This window comes from Orbicella faveolata, unplaced genomic scaffold (genome assembly GCF_042242905.1).
Source record: "Orbicella faveolata isolate gen_17 unplaced genomic scaffold, um_ofav_v1 contig_15, whole genome shotgun sequence".
NCBI lineage: Eukaryota > Metazoa > Cnidaria > Anthozoa > Scleractinia > Merulinidae > Orbicella > Orbicella faveolata.
This window is the reverse complement of record NW_028301542.1, coordinates 1620172-1634558: the sequence shown is the minus strand read 5'-3', so window position 1 is coordinate 1634558 and position 14387 is coordinate 1620172. Positions and strand designations below refer to the sequence as shown.

At 38.2% G+C, this 14387-nt stretch overlaps 1 protein-coding gene and 1 pseudogene across 2 annotated transcripts; both read right to left on the bottom strand.

Annotated features, from left to right (window-relative positions):
* Positions 1 to 2257: 2257 nt before the first annotated feature.
* On the bottom strand, positions 2258 to 13747 carry LOC110068993 (uncharacterized). Of its 2 annotated transcripts, none has more exons than XM_089287835.1 (6): positions 13306 to 13747; positions 11527 to 11819; positions 5651 to 5931; positions 5348 to 5517; positions 3796 to 4033; positions 2258 to 2922 (listed from the first exon to the last, which is right to left on the bottom strand). In XM_089287835.1, exons 1-6 carry the CDS (start codon positions 13405 to 13407, stop codon positions 2774 to 2776), a joined length of 1233 nt encoding a protein of 410 aa, XP_089143961.1. In that variant the 5' UTR covers positions 13408 to 13747; the 3' UTR covers positions 2258 to 2773. The 2 variants fall into 2 exon arrangements, with proteins under 2 accessions (XP_089143961.1, XP_089143962.1); XM_089287836.1 differs by lacking the exon at positions 13306 to 13747 and adding an exon at positions 12402 to 12540 and having other exon boundaries at positions 5651 to 5923; positions 11519 to 11819.
* Positions 6284 to 8031, bottom strand: LOC149113081 (uncharacterized; annotated as a pseudogene).
* Positions 13748 to 14387: the final 640 nt, after the last annotated feature.

The window sequence follows — 14387 nt, the reverse complement described above, 5'->3', positions numbered from 1 at the left end:
TCGAATGGGAAATAATTACTGCTTGCGCAAAGGGCCGAAATCTTGGATCAGTGCGTCACTAAAGTCTATAATTCAGATTTTCACACAGTTTAATTTCCTAAGGCTGACTTTTTAGCGGCAAAAAATTCAATAAAAATCAAAATTGCAAGGCTCTGTAAGAAACTGGAAAGCCATGTTGTGTATAGAAGAATATAAAAACAAACAGTTAATAAACGGTATGAAAGAAATTTGACATTGCAATGGTAGCGTCAACATAAGGTTTGTACGCACGTAATTTTCATTTTGTGCGCGTTTTTCAGTAATTAAACCTTTTACGTCAATCTCTCCGATTACAACACACAAAAATAAACTTTCATTGCTATCGATATTGTTTCATGATGTTATACACAAAGCAAAATAATTAACTTTACGCGCTACACAAGCCTTTGCCCGTAAATTAAACTACGCTTGAGTCTTGTTGCTGATCTCGACGCAACTCCGTAATTAGCGGCCAGTTTGAATAGCCACAAAGAAAATTCCGCAGCAAATATATAACAATTGTGTATTTTAAACTTACCTGCGGATATTAACTGGAGTTATTGGCCAAGTTTGACCAACATAATGTCAAAAATATATGTTGACTTATTAGCTTTTGAATGTTTTGTCTTAATCATCTTATATTTGTCATGAGCAAGTCAACAGCTTTCTGCGTACACGGCTGAAGATTTTGCGACGCAATCTGGCGCGTGTGGCAGAAAAACATCATTTATCTACAAACAAAAGCTTTGTAACCATTATCAGTCGACTCTCTGTACCATTTTAATACGAACTGGGATAAAAGTCACTGGAAAACTTGCGTTTCTACCTTGTTTCATTTCGCTTGAATCTTTCCCCGGTCTAGACAACAAATGATTTAATAGCGGAAAAGTAATTTTCTTCTGTAGCTAAATTCAACCTGTCTTTCTTGTGACATTAATTTCCTTTGTTAGACAAACGTGAAGCGAAACATGTTTAGGGTTTTGGTTGATGTTTTTTTTTTCTATATTTCGGAAGGAAATTAAGAGAGGTGTTTGATTTCTCAGATTGTTCGAATGCGGGTTATGTTTCATTTTCGTTGAGTTATTAAAATTGTTGTTTTAGCTTTTCTAATATATTTAGCCTCGAGTTAGGATTTGATAGTAGATCATCACACTTCTCTACATTTCCACAAACAATCCTTTCCTTCTACAGCGGTCAAACATTCTGCGCGTGCGCGGTTCCATCCGTCATTCCCGCCATTCTCGTCTCCAGAGGCCGCGCTCCTTTTGGTCAGCACCAAGAATCGAGACCTTTGGCCTTTGGCCCGACCCGGTTTTCTGAACATGCGCAGACTATTCGTTTCGTATTCTCAGCTAATCAGATTTGTTAGATTTGACGGATAGTCCGTGAATCGCGGACTTCCGGTGTTGGACCAGCCCAGAGGTCGCGATTCTTAGTGTTGACCAAAAAGAGCGCGACCTCTGGGGACGAAAATGCGTTCCCACCAAAAGTACCTCTTCATGTCTCAAATTTCCGAAAGTCTCCACTTTCATCAAGCCAAAAGTCGGTAAAGCAGTCACTGAAAATTTAAGCTTTATACACTGCATATATGCATTTAGAATTTGCCAATCCTAATTCATCTTGTTTATCGGCTCGTAATTTGATTCTCAATCCCGTTACTCGAGACTTCGTTCCTTGCTGCGCAAACTTGATGGACTGTTCACAGCTTTCCATTTTCCCATATTTTTATTCGATCGTTGAAAGCGCGGATTAAATCGCGAGAGAACTGGACGCCAGTGGAAAACAATAGCCTTGACTAGGTACGTAGCGGGTGGGGACGCTTCGCTCGCGTCCCACCCTCCCTCACTTTTTCCTTCGCGTGGGTTAAAAAAATAGAGAGGCTTTGAACAGTTTTCTAGCTTGCGAAACGAGTGACTCTCGAGAATTCCATTCCAGGCTTGAATTTGATTTGAGTTTCATCGCTGTGAATCCTTTCCGTAATTTTATATACGCTGTTTTCTCCGAAATATCAAAATTCTAACCTCTGATTCAGGTTTTCAGGACCCACAGGACCTGAAACTCGTTTGCCATTGACAGAGTAAGATTGTGAACTGAGAACGCTGTCGCTTTGTTTACCCTAACCCATAAAGTATTTACAATGTGAAATATAACCTTTGGTATATACAGGTTGAATTATGGGGAAATCACTGAGGATAAACACGACAAACGCTTTGTTTCTGTCAAAAAAATTACGCAGAAATGGCATTACAGTCATGTATTTATTAGATATTATCGAGTAAAGATATTGTTTCCCGACTCTTTAGTTGACTTAACCAGAAACAAGATACCGAACAGAGAAGCAAACAACTTCAGGGGGAGAATTCGTGAGGCCTTGGAAATTCTGTGCCAGTCCTCGACAAATTTGAATTTCCGGCCCTATACGGGGATGTTTTGGCGCCTAACTTGGTTCACCCAAGCTTCAACTTCACTTTAGTTTGCACTTACATTTTGAATTACAATATTAGCATAAAAAAGAAAAAAAACAGATACATATAAAACGATTAAAGGTGACAATGGTACATAGTTTGTGCATGGAGGCTAATAGGGTATATAACTCGAATGATTCAGAAGCAATCCTTAAAACAGCATGAGAAAAGTAAATGTGACGTAAAGCTGTGTAAAGCAGAACTTTATAGTAGCTTAACGCCAACATTACGCCAACTTAAATTTGCCTTTTCATGCTGCATGTGTAAATAGTCTTTTATTTTTTCATAGACTATGATTTTTCGATGATAATGAATGCATTCCTCATCGCGAGTAGCATGTAATACTCTGGAGAACTCAATAGCTCTTCCTCCAAACGACAGAAATATTCGTTTAGAATTTCCTTTTTCTGTTCAGGAGTGTAACGCTGGCCATCAAGGGCTGTCAAGGGAAAATAAAGTATGAGAAGGTGATAATTACTTGCACAGTGTACAATACAAGAAGTGTTTTTTTGTTCGTTGAGTTAGCAGATGCAACGAAAGAAGAGAAATCTGGCCTGAATCGTAGTATCCAAACGCTTTTTAGGTGGTTAGAGAAAAAAAGTAAATAGCCCATTTCTGAGTTACCTTGTGCCTGTGTTGTAAAACGAGTCCTCGTGCAAAATAATTCATATGTAATTGAGTTTGTTTTGTACAAACATTAACCTGTAGGGCGAACACATTATCATATGAATGGTTTCGCGCGAAGACTCATTTTGACACAGAGGCAAAAGGTAACTCCCATTCGCAAATGCTCTCCCGGCCGGGGCTCCCTACAATGGCTTATACTTTGTAGAGTACCCACCCCCAGGAAATGGCCTATTAAGCTCGCTCTATCCTAGCACGACCCAGGTGCAGCATTTTCAAGCAATGATGTCACTTTCATCCGATGAGTCAAACCGTGGAGCACTGAGAACTAGACGGATTGGTTCATTCCTTTGTCATCCGCCATCTTTGATTACTGTGGCAAGTGAGAATCTTGTAGTATCGGCCATCTGCTTGTATTTCTAGTTGTCACACTCTATTTTTTCAACGCATCTTTTTACAAGAATATTGTGGCTAAAAGTGGCAAAATTTTAAGAATATGTTAAAAATATTCCCATAGCCGAGATTTCGCTCAGAACATTTTTTTACGTGTTAATGGAAAATGACAAACAAATTATATCATAGATGTTTTCTTTGCACGTTTCGGTTTGTACTGATTACTTGAAATTCGAAGCGACTGTTTTTAGCACCGAAAGACTTTCTTATAGATCTAATTTAACATTCGACTTACTTGATAAAAACATGGAATTACTCCAAGCGCGAGTTTGTTCTGTCTTAAATCTCGCAGCTAATTTCGCGTCTCCGGTTTCCAGCAAAATCTTTGTTTCTGGAAATGGAAACTCTTTCATTTCCACCGAAACAAGTGTCAAGCCGGCTTTTCGGACTGGAGATTCGTCTGACACAAAAGGCTTTGTAAGTTCCTTCTGCGTTCTGAAATATTCCGGGAGCGTCATTTCCACAACTTCATTCTGCGGTAAGAAAACAATTCTGGTGTAAGCTACCAAGAATCTGCCTTAGGGACGGGCCATTATTTTTGAGGGAAGTGCGGGGGGGGGGGGGGTGGGGGGGGAGGTAGTTGGGAAATTTCCCAATAAAAATATGGCTAAACCTGCTAAAAAAAAAAAACTTGTAAGGGGAACCATGGGAAAAAAATCGAGCAAGTATTTCTACTCTCCACATCCTGTATTTGACTTTAAAAAATTCTAGCATAAGCTATTGCCCATCAAAAAGCCCCAAAATTTTACCAGGGGTAATATTGAACTTTAGAAAACAGCGCTAATAAAATACGCGCTGATTGGTTAAAAATCGTGTTTCTACTTAACAAATTGACGCCAGTTTTTTGTGCGTCTGTCCTCTTATTGATGATAAATTGCGTCATAACGTTGTCAAGGTGGCTGTTGAACCACGAGCCGCAGGTACATGTTTTCTATTTCTTAAATAACATGAACAAAAAGAAAAGTTTCTTTGTGAGAAAACATTACGACTAAAATAAAGAGGTTTAGAAAAACGTTGATCTTGATAATGATGATAGTAATGATGATGATGATGATGATAAAACTTTATCAACGTGTCAAACCATGCAGCCTGGGAGAAATCCATACTAAAAAGGAGACACAGGCTAATACAACATACAAAACTGAGAAGACTAAAATGTCTACACTTAAATATTAATAGTCTAAAATGTTTTAAAGATAAAGCTAAACATTGTAGGTAATGTATCGATAGCTGATCTAATGTAAAAAATCTATTAATTTTACTAAATAAGGTTTAAGAGTGTCATGTTGAGCAGAGAATACAACCCTTGCAGCCGGCTTCTGTGAACTTAGTTATATCTTTGCCACGAATGCGCCTTTTTAACTCATTTTAAAAAAGTGTTTTGGATGATCTGTCATCTGTAGACAGAATCACCCTGGGCGTTTTGATTGGCTTTAACATCATAAGAATTTTTGTTGTGGTCAATACTATCTAACTTTTGTTTGCCGGCTCGGAGGACGGTATAGTGAAAAACGGTGACCGAGGTTTGTCAAGTAGTCTTCAAGTCCAAGTTCAGAGTTTCTCACGAATACGGACCGACCCTAAGCCGTTAAATAACTTATTTATTTTTCCCTCTCCCTCTCAAATCACTTTGATAATTGTGGACCTTTTCCACACAGACATCGCGTGTGCGTTGCGGTGACCGCAGGGAGAGATGGGAAAATCCGGACCGCGCTTAGAACCAATCCGATTGCAGGATTCGTTACCAGGCCCTTCTCTTGGTGATCAATGCTATACTGTTATATTACCTGTGTGATGATGTTGTCTTTTGCCATGCCCTCCCAAACCTTGTACAGTGTACTGTACGATAGGAAACACAAAGGGGTATTTCTCTGAAAGTTGTTCCTTTTTTCAGTGTTGGTGACGTTACTGTTGTAATCTACTTCATCCACAGGAACAATCAGAGCCAGTCTTCCTCCTTTGATGTAGAAATCGAGAAAAAGGGTGGCGAGGAGTTAGTTCAGTAAAAGTTCCCTTATAAGAGCCTTGTTACACTTCAGTGGCAACTTTTATCGTTTATTGCACGTTTTCTCACAGTTCTTTTGCCTTACCTTTCGATAGTTCTCTTGCTCTCATCAACAGAAACCGTTCCCAGTCCTTTTCTGCTTGTTTACGGAACTTGCTTGTCTCATCAGGGACTTCAGATAAACAATGTAGGACTGCTTTTGTTAAGTTGCAAGGCTTTTGGCTCAGCCACTGAGCCGCAAAGCAGCAAAATCCGAAGTTAACAAACCCACTGGGAAAACACTGATCGTAGAAGTTGGTTCCCGTCGCAGATACAAAAACATTTGAGAAATCGGCGAGGTAGCTGGATGGAGCTGGAAGTAAACCTATAAACAAAGCAGATGCTTGGATTGCAATTGAAAGTTAATCGGTGGTTTAGTTTCGTTCTGTTCTTTTTTTCCTTTTTTTTGGTGAGGGATACCACAGTGCCCTATTGGTTAGTTTAGTCCTTGTATTTACGGTGAGATCGCCGGGCGCTTTTTGCAAATATATGTATATATATATATATATATATATATATGGGCAATTGTGGAAAACGAGGACGGACAACTTCGAGCGAAAAAAAAATATATATACAGTAAAAAGTCTAAGAAATCTAAAAAAAAGTTGAAAAATTTAATAAAAATATACCTTTCGGTCAAAGACCTTCATCAGTTGCAGTGCCTTAGATTTCTTAGACTTTTTACTGTATATACATATTTTTTTCGCTCGAAGTTGTCCGTCCTCGTTTTCCACAATTGCCTACAAATTTCATTACTCGAGGTTTGGACTACGAATCCTTTTGGATCCTTCTGGCGCGTGGCATCCCTGTTGGCTCGAAGCATCTTAACTTTTTATATATACATATACATATACATATACATATACATATACATATACATATACATATACATATACATATACATATACATATACATATACATATACATATACATATACATATACATATACATATACATATACATATACATGTGTAAACGATGTTGGTTTGCCAACGATGATGCCTTGGAGAAAAGGATCCAGTGGATACAGAACACTTCTTTAAATAATTATAGGTTGAATAAACAGAAGAAGATGCGAACTTTTCTCGTAGGAGGTCTTTAATTCAAGTGGACGTTTCGCCCATTCGGGCTTCTTCAACACTAAGAATATCAATACTCGGAATAAAATTTACAAAAAGTGAAAAAGCCTTAAATAAGTTACAAAACAATAACTTACAAAGAGAACAAAGAAATAAAACTTTTTTTCACCTAAGATTACATAAGAATTACGTAATAATAAAAATAGCAAAACGCCCGCTAAAAAGCAAATCAAATCAAATCAAATACAGCAGCAAGATGGTGTTAATTGTAGCGAATCCTATTGCTGGAATTAAACTCGCACCTTTTGTTGAGTCCATGAGGTGTGAGGGTGCATAATTGAGCACACCAAAAGGCCTCTCTTGTGAGCAAACGGTCATCAAGACTATTATTATTGACACTAAGATTACACAGCTGTTCAATAATTAAAAATTCAAAATCTGCCAGAGCATGAGGCTCTTTGTTAAAATGAATAGCAACTTCATAAGTACGTTTTTTGGTGATCATAGAAGACTTGTGGTTGCGGAAACGAATTTTAAATTCGTTACTTGTGGAACCAACATATTGCACATTGCATTTCTTGCACGTAACCAAGTAGATGACATTTTTAGATTTAGAATTAAGAATCTGCGTAATAGGAGTACGTCCTGCTAGTACTAGTGCTAGTAAAGCAATTAGATTCCTTTAAATAATTGCGACATAGATCACATTTGGCTGTGCATTTAAAGCAACCCCGCTGATTATCGGGCGTGCGATGTTGCTCACGAGGCTTACTGCTCAAGATTTCTCTGATGTTTTTAGTTCGACGAAAAGCAGGAATGATGGACCCTACCGGAAAAATCTTTTTAAGAGATGGTGAATCATAAAGAAGGTGCTTGTATTTCCTAATAATTCTACCAATACTGGGTAAGCGAGGGTTGAAATCAAGCACAAGTGGAAAAATTTGTTTGGACTCCTTAGGCTGGGGTTGAAGTAATGTTTGTCTAGGAATAGACTGAGCTTTCTCAAACTGTTGTGAAACCAAATTAGGGTTATAACCCCGGTTATATAGATAACCCTTATACTCAGAAGAGCGTTTACTAAATGCCTCATCAGTAGAACAATTCCTTCGGATCCTGGTAGCTACTCCATAGGGAATGGCCCTGGTAACATGGGCAGGGTGTGCGCTATTCCGTAGCAAGTAAATATGGTTATCCGTAGGTTTGGTCTTCTGTGATCTATGATCACCAAAAGTTCGCATCTTCTTCTGTTTATTCAACCTATAATTATCTAAAGAAGAAGCGTTCTGTATCCACTGGATCCTTTTCTCCAAGGCATCATCGTTGGCAAACCAACATCGTTTACACATGTATATATATATATAGATAATAAACGATGGTAGCAAGACTTCAATTCATCGTTTTATTGCAATAAAACGATGAATTGAAGTCTTGCTACCATTGTTTATTATCTACACTGTTCCTCTCAGAGTCGAGCGTTCTATAAATTTATTCTGTTCAAGTTCAGGAAGTATATATATATATATATATATATATATATATATATATATATATATATATATATATATATATATATAAACGGTTATAAAATGCCTCAAGCCAACAAAGAATGCCACTGCGTCAGGAGGATCAATCAAGATTCACAGTCCAAGCCTCACCGCAAAAATGAATTTAAAAACGTTTGATAAAGCAAGGACGGACAACTTCTGACGGTAAAAAAAGTTAAAAAGTTAAAAATTTAATAGAAAAACGTTTCGGTCTTAGACCTTCATCAGTTACAAGAGAGAAAGGACGAAAACTAAGTTTAAATACGGTTACAGTGTGGGAGATTACGTAACGAAATGAAAAATACAATATTGTGCTATTAATACAACGTGATTAATACAATACAGGAAGAAACTGCAAAACGAGAAATACAATGCTGTACTATAAATTGCGTCATACAGGGTGATAATTAATAGACCAAACGAAAAGAATACAATACTGTGCATGAATTACATTATAGAGCGTGATAACTGCAGAACTAGGTTAAATTCAACCTAAAAACTAAAAGAGTTAAAATAGATAAAACGGACTCTTGCAATGCGGTAAATATAACGGGAAAAATAGTTTGCAAAGATAAGCAGTTGAAAAAGAAAAAAAAAAACAAAACAAAAAAAACCTACGTTTACGTTGGACAAGGTAAATAACAAAATCCCAAATCGAGGCCTTTGGAGCATTAAAGGGTTGACAAACAACAAAATCCCTGGAGGGGCCCTTAAACAATAAGCTGTAATAAGATCCCAGGCAGGGCCTTTGAGCATACCTAACACCCAAAAAGCTGACAAAATCCAAGGAAGGGCCTTTGAACTGCCTTATGGCGCGAACGCAGATTTACACAAGAGAAAGTTAATTATAACAAATTCTGTTTTTGGAGTGAAATTCTTTTCTTTTATTTAAGCCATGGGGAGCCAAAGAGAACAGTTGAGCACTCCAATAAGCCTCTTTCGTAATTAAAAACCTATCGATATCGTAATTAAAAACCTATCACTTGCTCGTAAATTACCATCATTTATTAAGGACACCACGGATTTGCTTAACAAAATAGGAGATCTTAACACGAGTGGCCCTTTTCCAACTGGCACCTTACTGGTTTCGTGGGATGTGGTTTCAATGTTCCCCAACATCGATAACAAACTTGGTCTTACTGCAGTTAGGAAAGCTTTGAATGCTAGGGAAAACAAAACTCCGTCTACATCTTGCATATTAGAAGCCGTAAAAATCTGTTTGATAAGCAACCATTCTGTTTTTAAGGAGAATTTCTTTCTTCAGATTCATGGCACGGCCATGGGTCCAAAAAATGCATGTAGTTATGCCGATCTAGCCATGGGTGAAATTGATCTTAAAGCTAAGTTTTCCGGTCCGATAAAGCCGTCCTTGTGGTGGCGTTATCGTGACGATGTCTTTGATCTTTGGCAGCAAGGCCTTCCTGCCTTAAATCAATTTACTGATTACATTAATTCTCTATACCCTACCATTAAATTCGAGTTAGGTTTTTCTGAACGTGAGCTTCACGTACTTGATCTTACTTTACATCTTGTGGATGGGTTTATTAGAACTGATGTTTATTCTAAACCTACAGATAGTCATTTATATCTTCCACCTTCTAGCTGCCATCCCAAGCATGTCTTCAAGGCTATTCCTTTTGGAGTAGCGACTAGATTGAAGAGAAATTGCTCTGAAGAAACTTTCCTTGCCGAGAGAACAGTTGAGTACAAGGGTTATCTTGTTAATCAGGGTTATCCTTCCAAATTAGTTGACGATCAATTCTCCAAAGCCTCCACCATTTCTAGGAATGATTTACTACGGCAACGCGGAAAACAATCGAAGAAATTATTTCCATTTGTTCTCACATTTAATCCTAATTTGCCTAATGTGAGTAGCATAATTAGAAAGCATTTGTTGATTTTGCAATCCAACCCTAAATTGAAAGAACTTTTCCCTCAAGGCTCTATCATACCATCTTTTCGTAGAACAAAAAACCTGAAAGAATTATTAGCACCATCTCGTTTTAAAACCGCCGATGAGGGACAAACATTCAGCCAAACAATGGCTGCTTTAAATGTGAAAGAAATAGATGCGATCTCTGTCGAAATTTCTTTGTTGAATCTAAATCATTTCTAAGTTTTAAAACGGGCAGGAAATACACCATTCATTCAAGGCTTTCTTGTGATTCTAAAAACGTGATCTATTTAGTTTCCTGCAAGAAATGTCGTTTACAGTACATAGGATCAACTACCACCGATTTTCGGGTTAGGTTTCGTAACCACAAGTCTGCTATGCTCACAAACAAAACCACTTGTGAGGTAGCAGTACATTTCAATAAAATTCCACACTCCTTGGATGATTTTGAATTCCAATGCATTGATCAGGTGCAGGCCCCTAATGACTCAGACGAGATCGATAGGTTTTTAATTACGAAAGAGGCTTATTGGAGTGCTCAACTGTTCTCTTTGGCTCCCCATGGCTTAAATAAAAGAAAAGAATTTCACTCCAAAAACAGAATTTGTTATAATTAACTTTCTTTTGTGTAAATCTGCGTTCGCGCCATAAGGCAGTTCAAAGGCCCTTCCTTGGATTTTGTCAGCTTTTTGGGTGTTAGGTATGCTCAAAGGCCCTGCCTGGGATCTTATTACAGCTTATTGTTTAAGGGCCCCTCCAGGGATTTTGTTGTTTGTCAACCCTTTAATGCTCCAAAGGCCTCGATTTGGGATTCTGCAATTATCACGCTCTATAATGTAATTCATGCACAGTATTGTATTCTTTTCGTTTGGTCTATTAATTATCACCCTGTATGACGCAATTTATAGTACAGCATTGTATTTCTCGTTTTGCAGTTTCTTCCTGTATTGTATTAATCACGTTGTATTAATAGCACAATATTGTATTTTTCATTTCGTTACGTAATCTCCCACACTGTAACCGTATTTAAACTTAGTTTTCGTCCTTTCTCTCTTGTAACTGATGAAGGTCTAAGACCGAAACGTTTTTCTATTAAATTTTTAACTTTTTAACTTTTTTTACCGTCAGAAGTTGTCCGTCCTTGCTTTATAAAACGTTTATATATATATATATATATATGTATGTATGTATGTATGTATGTATGTATGTATGTATCACTGAAATGGCCTAGAAAAAGGCCAGAGAATAATCGAGAATATACGTAGCAAATAGCTGTGGTCACTTGGTCGCAATTTAGTGTTGACAAACTACCTAGCATTGACAAACTACATGGTCTTTCGAGGAGCCTGGGCTCCTGGTCTTTTCCATTGCTTGGATTGGAATGTATTTCACTCATTTGTTTTTTGAAGAAAATAAAAGAGCGACTTGAAGTCATTGTCCGGTTTGTCCTCGTAATTAACGTGCACCTCTAACTCATTCCCATACAAACTCCTCAGTTCCTTTACGCATGCGTACATCAGTGGCATGGAGGTGCCTCCATCTGCACAACCATACTCAGCGATGGTGAATGTATCACCGACCTTTACAGGAATGGACTTGACAGACTCGATGGTTCGAGGACAAATGAATTTTATGCTTTCCTCGGAAATAGAGAATTTCGACGTGAAGTAGCCAGCTCCTAAACCGATGCACTCTGTCTGTGTGAACGAATATATATGGACAAGAGAGTTAGACAACGTCCACACTACGCCAAACAAATTAATTTGAAAACGCAGGTTTATTTCAAGGTTACCGTGCACAGTAATCCGTCACGAAAGCGGAACTTTTCGAAAACGCTCTTCAAACTCGAGGAATTTGAAAACGCCCGCGGCCTTTAACGCGGAATTTCATTTTCTAGTGGTAAAACCGTATTTTATGAGCGAACGCAACTTTGAGTTCTTAATGAATTTTTAATTATCACTTGCGGTATTTCTTATTGTTATTAATGGTGCAACAAAAGATTAATTAACTCTTGAACTAAACAAAGAGTTCTTTTTTATGAAACTTTGTTACGATATTGTATCGCGGAATAAATTGGTGTAAGGTATGACTTGTCATGATCTTTATTTACGAGGTTCACGGCAAACTAGTTGTGTAGTGGTGAAGACCTCGTCCCTCGTTTTTATGCACGCGAATTTGACGCGATCATGCTTGAACGAAGCCGCCAGCTGACCCAGATATTTTATGCTGATTAGCATGCCTACTAGGCGTGTCGGGAAGGAAGCCAAGTAGGTGAGCACCTGTAGTGCGGCCTTTAGCGGGTTAAATTTGTTCGTAGACTTATTTTCCGTAGTTGATATTGGATCCAGTCCCACCACAAGACATGAAGACATGTTTGCATAAGCATAAGCATAAGCATAAGCATACACGAAAAAATTTAAGCCAATCAGCGAGCACTTTACGTAATATATCAAATACTAGAGGCAGTGTTTCATCGGGATATCCAAACACCGAGACTGAAGAGAGTTGAAAATACGACGCGAGATTCGAGGTGTTTGCGGCCGATGAAATACTGTCTCGGGTGTTTGATATATCTTCTTAATCGAAACAAAAATTAAGGAGTAAACGGAGAAGCAAAATTGTCAAATTCTATGCTAATTAAGACTGGGTATCCAAGCCTCCTTCACAGTTGTGTTTTTCTATGTTTTCGCTTGAAGAATTATTTATGAGTTTGAGAAGCTTATGTCAACATGTCCTATCTGAACATAAGCATAAGAATGAGCATAAGACGAGCGCTTATGCTTATGCTTATGTCGCGGCTGTCCTCACTAGCGCATTAAGCCTCTTATGCTTATGTTTGTGCTCATGCTTGAGAGGGTTTACCGCACTAGTAACTGGTCCATAGAAAGAGCAGTCGGCAACCAATATCAATTAACTCATCGCATCGCAGAATAAGCTGGTGTAAGTTATGCTCTTTGCCTATCAGTGGCTTACGGCAAAATAGTATTGTAATGGCTAACAAATCGGCCCTCGTTTTTATACACGCTAATTTTGAGATGGTACGCAATCCAAAGAAGCCACCTGGTGACACAGGCAAGTTCTGCTCATACCGACTAGCGTGCCTAGTATGCGTGTCAGGAATGACAACAAAATATCATGCAAAATGATAGAATAGTATAGAGCGATATTAAAAGGCATAAGAACCTGTACTGTGGGCTTTGATGAGCTGACATTGTTTGAAAACGTGGCCGTTGTTGATGTTGGATCCAGTCCCACCACATTTACCGCCGCTTGGTCACTTGCCATGCTTCAATCGTTGTTTGTTGTTCTGATTTGACAGCTGATTTCTGTAGGAAGGGAAGAAAGCCGATATACACTGTGATCCTGATGTCTGAACTAGCGAGAGTATACGACGTATCTATTAGCTGTGTGCCTGAGTCAGGACAGTGATCAGGTGCTGTTTAGATGCTTGGTTCGCTCAACCACAGAAATAATTTATGTGTCTGACTGCAATACAACTTGGTACGCGTCGAGGCGTTCAGCCTAGGCACAGTCAGACGACATCGTACTCGTCCCAGGGCGCTTATCCACTATTTGAAGAGGAAAGTGCCCTGGAGACGAGATTAGGACGTCGTTCTACATGCTATTTACACAGTCGGAGCAATCTCGGCTAGATTTCAAATTGTTATCATTTTAAGTTTTGACTCATAAGGTTGCAATATTCCTCTTGAAGCTCTAATCCAAGACTCCCCATTTCTACTTTTAGGCCACTATGGGCCAAATAGATGTGCCGAGTAATGTTTATTATTATTATTATTATTATTATTATTATATTATTATTATTATTATTATTATTATTAAGGAACTATTTCTTAGGAGATTAAATGTTCGTTTACACCGGGCGTACACTCGCCAACTATCCTTTGGTTATTGAAGGGAATTCCAATGTGTGGTGATCTTCGATCAAGAGTTAGCCAGGAGCGGCGGAACTGAAGAATTGAAAAGAAAGACTCGGTCTAGTTTTTAGAAGATATTTTTTTCGAGCAGAATTTGATAGATATATTTGGCGTTTCAGACGTCTCACAGAGAAACGTTCTACACCCATTTACTGCTAACTAGAGAATGTGCTGTTTGACACTAAGGTTGCAGATTTTACAGATTGCAGTTGTATCTCCCTCTGCAACCAGTCCTGTTTAAATTCTGCAAGCAAAACAAGCAAAGCATTTGAAATGTGTTGAAAGATATCATATCTTCATCATATCCAAATCTGAGCCATGAATTGTTTA

Bases quoted from the DNA above. Each gene is read 5' to 3' on its own strand.
- LOC110068993 (XM_089287835.1), bottom strand. From the start codon at position 13,407: ATGGCAAGTGACCAAGCGGCGGTAAATGTGGTGGGACTGGATCCAACA. The intron at 5,518-5,650 runs GTAAGGCAAAAG...TCTACATCAAAG, and splicing joins AGCAAGAGAACTATCGAAAG to GAGGAAGACTGGCTCTGATT. The intron at 4,034-5,347 runs GTAATATAACAG...TTCTTACCGCAG, and splicing joins AAGACAACATCATCACACAG to AATGAAGTTGTGGAAATGAC.